At 54.1% G+C, this 8,077-nt stretch overlaps 4 protein-coding genes across 4 annotated transcripts; 1 reads left to right on the top strand and 3 right to left on the bottom strand.

Annotated features, from left to right (window-relative positions):
• Nucleotides 1–54: 54 nt before the first annotated feature.
• N656DRAFT_849775 (uncharacterized protein) lies at nucleotides 55–3,514 on the bottom strand (the record flags this gene model as incomplete). Its single annotated transcript, XM_064819365.1, has 3 exons — nucleotides 2,114–3,514; nucleotides 177–2,054; nucleotides 55–108 (listed from the first exon to the last, which is right to left on the bottom strand). Exons 1-3 carry the CDS (start codon nucleotides 3,221–3,223, stop codon nucleotides 55–57), a joined length of 3,042 nt encoding a protein of 1,013 aa, XP_064664573.1. The 5' UTR covers nucleotides 3,224–3,514.
• A 549-nt stretch (nucleotides 3,515–4,063) lies between these two features.
• Nucleotides 4,064–4,619, top strand: N656DRAFT_803045 (uncharacterized protein; the record flags this gene model as incomplete). Its single annotated transcript, XM_064818320.1, has 3 exons — nucleotides 4,064–4,222; nucleotides 4,281–4,288; nucleotides 4,391–4,619. The coding sequence occupies 3 exons, from the start codon at nucleotides 4,064–4,066 to the stop codon at nucleotides 4,617–4,619; spliced, it is 396 nt and encodes a 131-aa protein (XP_064664572.1).
• Nucleotides 4,620–5,001: 382 nt separating this feature from the next.
• N656DRAFT_684420 (uncharacterized protein) lies at nucleotides 5,002–5,808 on the bottom strand (the record flags this gene model as incomplete). The annotated part of the gene is made up of 1 exon (XM_064810606.1): nucleotides 5,002–5,808. A coding segment is annotated over one exon (807 nt), but the record flags the coding sequence as incomplete, so codon positions are not given.
• Nucleotides 5,809–7,055: 1,247 nt separating this feature from the next.
• N656DRAFT_764192 (uncharacterized protein) lies at nucleotides 7,056–7,905 on the bottom strand (the record flags this gene model as incomplete). Its single annotated transcript, XM_064813315.1, has 2 exons — nucleotides 7,285–7,905; nucleotides 7,056–7,217 (listed from the first exon to the last, which is right to left on the bottom strand). Coding segments are annotated over exons 1-2 (753 nt in total), but the record flags the coding sequence as incomplete, so codon positions are not given.
• Between the last annotated feature and the right edge of the window lie 172 nt (nucleotides 7,906–8,077).

Here is an 8,077-nt window from a genome sequence, read left to right as displayed (position 1 = left end):
TGCTGATGTCCTAGGATACCCAAGATGGTAATACATAAGCGTTTAGAGACACAGTCACTTAGCCAGGAAGATGCGACGTTTATGACACTGTATGGCACTGCTGCTCGTCTGGATAGCGATTCCAGAAGAATCAGTCTTACGTCTTCAGATGCTTGCTTCAATGCATTGACCAGAACCTGCTCTGGACACTCCATTTCTTGGGCTAAGCCGGAACTTTTCGTGAAATCGCATTCGAACAGCAGCCACTCTTCCAGTTGTTGTTCTAGCTTCGCCCGAAGTTCCGTGAAAGTCGACTTCTTCTTCTGCTCGACTTCGCTTAGGCAATGCATGACCAGTCGCTGATGTGTAGGGCCCAGGAGGTCGCGTGGCTCCTCCTCAATCGTCTGGAAGATGCCGAGTGCCTTCCCATCAGCGTCAAGTAAGCCGGCGACAAAGCGCCAGAAGATATCGTAACGAGGATCATACTTGTGCTTCTGAAGGAAAGTCGCAGGTTTAACCGGTTTAATACTGTTACAATCTCCATCGCTGAGTTGCAGACAGTTGAGCTGTTGTTCAGCTTCCCAGTGTCGTATAAAATACCGCGCTGCAAAATACTCTTGAAAGGTGAGGTGTAGGAAGTGGTAATTTCGATCGACGTCATTTGAGGAGGGATCCGACGATCGTAGAAAAGAAAGGTGTCCGAGAATCTCGTCAAAACACAGGTTCGTCCCAGTGGCGTTGAGCTGTTCGGATATAGCGTCGCGATGCCTTGGCTCAAAGTCTATGAGATCGTTATACATGCCGGTGAAGGCGAGAAGCTCAAGGATATGGACCTCATCCTTGACAAAACTTTTGATCTCGGGCCGGCGAGCAACGCGTATTTGACCTGCAGTCCGCTTCTCCAGCCTCACGATATCCTTCTTCCACAGACTTTCCTCGATGGCTCTGTAGATGGCTGTCATGGTCTGCGGGATAGGCTTATCGCCGAAGCTGCCCCAGGTGTAACAGAGCGCATCCAGCTGAACAGGGATCCGCACAAGTCCTTGGACTAGCTGGTGCTCTTGGAGGTACGACTGAATCTTGCCTGGCTTTTCTGGATCCGTTTCGCCCGTTTCTGGATCGGTAAAGGCCTTTTCCACATAGGCCCTCACTTGGTCGGGATAGAATCCGATAGTCTCTAACTCCAGTTGGATAGGATCCAGACCAAAAGGAAGCATTGCGTTTGGCCGAGACGTGATGATGACATTAGGCTGATTCAAGAGTTTCTTAAGAAAGCGGAGCATATCGCTGTCACCCAAATTTTGAGACACTTCGTCGAGGCCGTCGAGCAGAAACAAAGTTCTGGCACTTTTGGTGTCTTCTAACGTTTGGCATAATGCATCGGCAAGGACTTCGCCTTGAGTGTGGGAGAAGTACTCATGTCGGAACAGATCTGGCATGTCATATCCAGCGATGCGGCGTCGCTCGTCCCGCTTCAGATTCCGCAGGGGCACCCAAAGGACACGATCAAATAAGTCCCGCCACTCCTGCCACTGTTCGCCATGCGTGAATTCATAGACAATCTTCTTGCATAGAGTGGTCTTGCCTACTCCTGCTCGTCCACGAATCAGGATCCGACGCGGTAGTCGCTCCTCGCCGTCGCGCGCCTTGCGGGGATTAAATAGAGTCGGCAGTGTGACCTCGATAGTCTTGTCCGGTGTCTCAACCTTCAGTCTAGCGAGGAGTGAAAATGGAGAACCCTTTTGCGCTGTACCTTCGTCTGAGCGGCTAGTCTTGTCGCCGGGTTGCTCCACAATAGCAAGGTTAATGTAGCACCGATCCATCGGAAGCAGGTCGCCCGAGAGTCGTTCGATCTTGAGCTCTGCCAGGGAATAGCAGTTATTCCGGATCCAGAGGTCTGCTTTCTCAATAGGCTGGCCGTTACGAATGTCGCAAAGAAGAATGTCAATCACCCTAGTAACAGAAACGTATTCCGGATCGTTAGGACCATAAAACTTGTTCATGGTTACGTGGGGCCGATTAAGGGGTAATGGATGTGAGACCATGTCCAGGGTCGCAGAAGCACTATCAACCAGCTGGGGAGTGTTAGCTTCCACTAATAACAATGTTAAAGCACATGGAAGGCAATTCGTACCGGTTGCTCTTGAGACAAAGAGGCGGGGAGCCAGGGAGCTACTTTGCGTGGGAGACTTGACTTGCCGGTCTCGTAAAAGATAAATACATGTTCTGTAAGTTCGCTTTTTTGGCAGAGAGCAGTGAAGCTGCGGACAAGCTCTCCAAGGTCGAAAGTAGATTTCACGAGCTCAAGCAGGTTAGAGACGTTCTTGTCCCGGATCGAAGCCCAGAGCCTCAGACCGGGCTCAGCCCACGTAGCAACGTGTTGGAACGATGTACCCCGGAAGGGCGTGGCAAGGAAGACGATGCCGCGTGTCGCTTGCTTCACGGATTCATACTCGCGGCTAGCCATCACAAGCGCCTTTGCCAGGATGATGCCACCGAGGCATGACGCGACGAAGACAATTGGCCGGTCGCGTCTGGGTTGGTCGTTCGTCGCTGGAGGCCGGCTTTTAATTCCAGCGAGCAGCAGCCGAGCAAACTCGTCGATCATCTTTTGGACGAAACCTGGCTGCTCGAAGAGGTCAGCAGGCCAGTCGCAGGTGAAAATGCGGGCGGTCGGAAACCGCTTGGGCAGCATGCGCGGGTCTTCCAGCCAGTTGACGGAGATCCCTTTCGGATCCCATATCCAAGTGTCAGGCGACTGCGTGTCGAGGCCATGGATGGCGATAATGTCGACGTCAGTTGCGATCTTGTTCTCGGGAGAAGGGTAGACTTGGCGGAGATTGACACCCTTGCTTTTTGGGTGGATTTGTGTCGGATTGTCGGGTTCTGTCTGATCTTTTCGGCGTTGGTCGTGCTCAGGGTGAGAACTGGCTTCACGAAGAGGAACACCTCTTTCTCGAGTAGGACTTTCTTCGGGCTCTAGGGCGTCTTCGAGGGTATCTGTCTTATTCTTGTCGGGGTTGGCTTGATGGAGGCTGACGCCTTTTTGCGTGGGTCGTTTTGGATCCGAAGTTGGCGCCGCCGGAGACAACGGTGCGGGGTTTGGACGAGTGAACGCGGGATAGACCCAGAGCCAAACCGCAACCGCACCGATGGGGAGACAAAGGGCGGCTGTCCATCCGGCTAAAGAGATGCGCTGGCTGAGGTTGCCGGAAATCATGGCTACCGGCATAAGAGCTTGCATGGGCGAGACCGAGATTCATACAAGTTGTCAGGTCGCGCATGCTGCGCTTCGGCGAACAGTGCGAGGGCCCTCCCAGTAGCGGCCACGTCGTGCCCTTGGTGTCTGATGGTGGCAGGTGGAGAGTGAGTATTGATGCTTCTCGTGGACGATGGCAAACCGCGGTGCGCGGTGAAATGGATGATCAGGCTCAGCTACCCCGCCCAAAACGCCACAAAGCGTCCACATCCAATCATTTCCATCCGCGGCGCCAAGCAGCAAACGCCAGTCGTGACCAATGATGCCTCTCGCAAAGAGACGCGGCGCGTCCCGAGCAAGCGGTCATGACGTCCAACCAAACTGCAGACGGCCAACGGGCTGTGGGATTCGTGTCCCTAGACGCTCACAATTGTGTACAGACAAACGGCAGAGAAGTTGAAACGGAGGACGGTACAATTAGGATTACTCCATCTCCCAAGTTTGGCTGGCGGGTTTCACTAACGGCGTGCGCAGAGCGGCCTTTGTCTTTCCTCCGGCTCCCAAACGCAGGCAGACGTGCCGACCCATTCCGGCCCAGCCACCAGCTCCTGCCGTTCCCGCCCACTTCCCCCTGGCTCCGTTGAATGTCCAACTCTGACCGGTATGTGAGCAGTCCTACCAGCGTTCAAGCGTCCATGCCGTCTACTCGAAACAACGGTGTTTATAGACGTAGAGAAAGACGGCGCCACAGATGCCCTACCAGCTACCTATCACTACTACGAGGCCGCTGAAAAGCGGGTTGTCGGTAACCCAGCTGAACTTTCCCTCAGGTGCCTGGGCGATATGCTAAGGCATCTATGGTTTGCCGGCGCAAGGCGTCCCGCCATGCCGCTGCACATTCATGCCGCCATAGGCCGGGAGATCACTGTTGTCGACCGGATGGACCTGCACCTCTGGACAAGGGAGGGGAAGCTCCTCGTGAAGCCCATCCCTCGTTTCCTTGATCCGGCCGTTTCCAGAGAAACCTCCGGTGTCCCGACGACTGTACGTGCCGGAGACTTTTAGCAGATAGGTGCCGGCTGATCCCCGAAAGTCGCCCTAGCTTCCTCTGTACGTACGCCTATCTCATATTATCAGAGAGCGACTTCCACGTCACTAACGAAAAGCACCTTTTGGCTCGCAAGGAAGACGATACGCTAATGAAGTGGTCAGACTGGAAGACCTTAGCCGAGAAACTCCTGTGAATGCACGGGCGCGGCCCGGATGCGGTCCATCCGCACTTTCTGCGCACCGAGCTCCATCCTTCCGCATTAACATCATCCACTACTTCACCCGTCTCCCGCCCTTTGAGCCCTACCTCTGTGGTCGGCACAGCTACGGCAGCCTCTTCCGCGACAACCTCACCTCGATGGCTGCTGCGACTACTTCGCTGTGGTGCTGACCGCGATGTAGGTCAGCGTCACAACAGCGGCTCCAGGGAAACACCACCATCCAGCAGGCGCATACGGCTTCAACATCTTTACCATCCTAGGACTTATGTGTGCATTCAATCCGGTAGTCGTAGGTGCGCTGTTCAATCTCGTTAAGGATCCACCATTACTCCTCGGAGGATAGCGTACAGCACGATGCCTGACTACGCGAAGGTCTTGAGCTTGGGGACCGCTTGTGTTATGCCTGCGAGGAAAAACTTGGCGCTAAAGCTGTAAACAAGATAGCATAAAAAACGCGTTTCTCCGACCCAGACATTCCCCCAATTCTGTCCTATTAGTCTACAGAAGCCTAGACCTGTCTTGCCGTCGCCGAAAGAGCACAGTGTAAATCAAGTTGAAGAAGAAATATACCAATATGAGGAGTAGGACAAGCATCGCCACGCCAATAGGCGCGAGAATCGAAAACACGGCAAATCCGTAAGAGGCGTTGTGGAATACATCACTGTCGGCAAGTGCGTGTGTGGCCAGCCCGACTTGCATGGCGGTCAAGACCAGTGCAACGTAAACAGTAGCTCCCGCAACAGGTGCTATGTTTGCCTTGAACATCTCCCCGTAGGTTTGGTAAGGAAAATGATAGCCTTTCAAGTGACCGTGCGCCCAGAATATCTTGTTCAGCCGAGACAGCCTGAGCTCGCCATATGTGTAACGCTTATTAATCCCCGGATTCGTTTGGGCTAGAACCTTTGCCGCGATATCCACCCATTCGTCCCACTCCAGGTCGTCATCTATCAGGCCCGTATCCTGGGCGATGGCGAAATCGCTTGGATATTGAATTAGAGCGACATAGGACAGAAGCAAGCCAAAAGCAAGCTCATAGAGTTGCCGATCCTCAACGAGATGATCTTGCCAAAATTGTTCAACAAGAAGATACTGCGGCAGTGGCTTCAAAAACATGCGTCCTGGCGCCCAAACAAGGTGAAGGTTGGTATCCTCGCAAGCGGTAATCTCGCGGGACCTGGCTCGCTGGTAGTTGAGTGGTCGAGGGGGTATTGGCAACCCAGCGAGCTGAAGCCAACCATGGATTTTGTTGAGCTTCTCGACGCTTAGGTCGCCCTTGATGTGGGCCGTGCTGGCTGCGACAAGAACAGGCCCATGTTTGCCATTGATGCGATACGATGCCGGAAGGTATGGCATGGTCTGGCTTGGAGCGTGCGCCGCGACTTGGAGGGGGTTCGGTAATTGATGGCCAATTACCGCCGTGGGTTCAGCATCAGCCATAATAAAGCGATTCCCGACCTAGTCGCAATTCATGCGCGATGAATGAGTCGTGATAAAGGCCAAGATCGCTCAGCGAGGCTAGAACTGCCTGAGGTAAAATTGTGCGACGGAGGCTTCAACCCCGCATCCAACTGCGCCGCAGGGAAAGGCCAATGGTGTCGCCCATCTACGATCCACATGCACAGGTTCAAAAATGACCGGTCGATATGGGGCTCAGCACTAACCGCCACAGGAGACGCAAACCGCAAGCGGTCGCCTAAAGAGCCTTGAGGAACGAAGCTAAACGAAAGGACGAAGCTGAAGACAAGGAGGGGCCGTGCCGACGAGCGGCCCGCCAAAAGGAAGCCTGGAGGAACTGTGCTGGTGCTGTTCTGGGTGAGCAAGTGGATGTTGCAGATGCAGAAAGGGCGATAAAGAATGCTTAACGATACCAAAAAGTGCAACGACATCCTCAGCCAAGCCTACTCAGCGCTCTACGCCAAATATATCGCATTCAGCTACCACTACCACCAATACTTGAGCAGCAGCGGCGCCGCGGGTGGGCTGGATATGTTCGCCGAGGATGGGCTGGAGAACCGTGGAACTCTGATGACTAGAGAGCTGGGCGTGCCCCGCTGTAGATTAGCTGATTAGACATGTCGTACACACAGGAGGGACATTGTGCAGGTGCAGATGACGATTTATAGCATGCTACCCCAATAATGTACTATCTTGGTGACCTGATGTCACACCTGCTTCCACCATTGCATTCCCATGATACCCACATCATGCCACACCAACAGGGAGAGCCCCTCAGAAAACGGCGTTCAGAGCTTTGGTTCCAAGTCCTCGAACTCGCTAAGGTATACCAGAGGGCTGACAGCCTTGCTCGCCAAGAGAGCAGCCTTGTAGGACCGGACATCCTCGATGCGGACGGGCGTCGTTCCGTTTGACGAGGGCGGTTCCGCGTCCTTGACCACTTCACTCCCAGGGCCATGCTCTGGATGCAGCTTTCTCCACGCCTCGGCTGCCGCATCGATCTTACCCTCTGCTACATTCAGCTTGTGTAGCAGGTAATCCCTAAGGTCCGCCACCTCTTCCTCGACATCGTGGCCCGCCGCGCTAAGCCGGGCCTGCAGGTCGGTCGCCGCTTGGGCAGACGCAGCCGAGCCCAGCTCCAGCGTCTTGACCAGTTCCGATATCTGCTCTGTCGATATGTCGCCTTTTGGCCTGGGCCTCCAGGTAAACGGCTATCTTTGCTCGAGAGGGCGGGCACGGGTGGATGTAATGGTTGAAATATTCGATCATGTCCGCCTTGGTGAGCGGCTTGATTGCCGCTGCATCTCGCTGGGCTGTACAAAGGGGAAGTTGATTAGCGTCTTGAAACTCTCACCAGTACGCAGTACAGCGTCTACTTACCATTGTCAAAGGTATAGTGCTCGGTATGGATATGACTCCAGTGTCTGTTAGACTCCTGCTCCATATACTTCAGCCGCTCCAGACGTTTGTCAATGACGCTGCGTTTATTGCTTTCAAACTCAGCCTCGCTCATCTCCTCGAGCGTCGTGGCTACGGTCTTGAGGAACTCCTCAATCCGGGTCTCGAGATAGGGGGCCTTCTTCTCGCTCTGGATGACAAAGTAGAAACCGTATTGGGTGATGCTGGTCCAGGCCCCGGAATAGACAATGTAGCCAAGTTGTTCTTTGGTACGAAGCTGATTGAAGCACGGCTCGTCAACAATCTGGTCCAGGAGCAACGTCTTCGCCCTGACATTGTAATCTCCCCTGTCTCCTGCGTGCAAATAGTACTGAATGCAGTGGTTGACATTGGCAGGATCTTTGAGTGTCTTCTTCCAGACGTAGTTGGACCCAGGGGGGAGAAGCAGCCCACGACGGACCCTCCACTGCTGCTGCGGGAGCACCCGAGGTTTCAGTGTGGATTCAATCATATCCGTCAACTTGAGTGCGTCCTCCTTGTAGAGGTTTCCATGGATCAGGATTTCCATGTGCATCTGGGCCAGCAGCTCCTTTTGAAAAGCGCGCACCATATCGGCTGTGATGTGAGGTAACTCGGCCTCGAGCTCCTCGAGCACATAGCCGTGGTCGATCGTCAGCCAGGTCAGGTATTCGCCAATCTGGTTCACGGCGCAGACAGCTCCCAATTGCGGTATCCCCTGCTGACACGTTCCTTGATGATGGCGAATCGGTCGTCA

This window comes from Canariomyces notabilis, assembly GCF_033297395.1.
Source record: "Canariomyces notabilis strain CBS 508.74 unplaced genomic scaffold N656scaffold_57, whole genome shotgun sequence".
Taxonomy (NCBI): domain Eukaryota; kingdom Fungi; phylum Ascomycota; class Sordariomycetes; order Sordariales; family Chaetomiaceae; genus Canariomyces; species Canariomyces notabilis.
The sequence above is the reverse complement of the archived record's forward strand: the minus strand, read 5'-3'. Positions and strand labels throughout refer to the sequence as shown.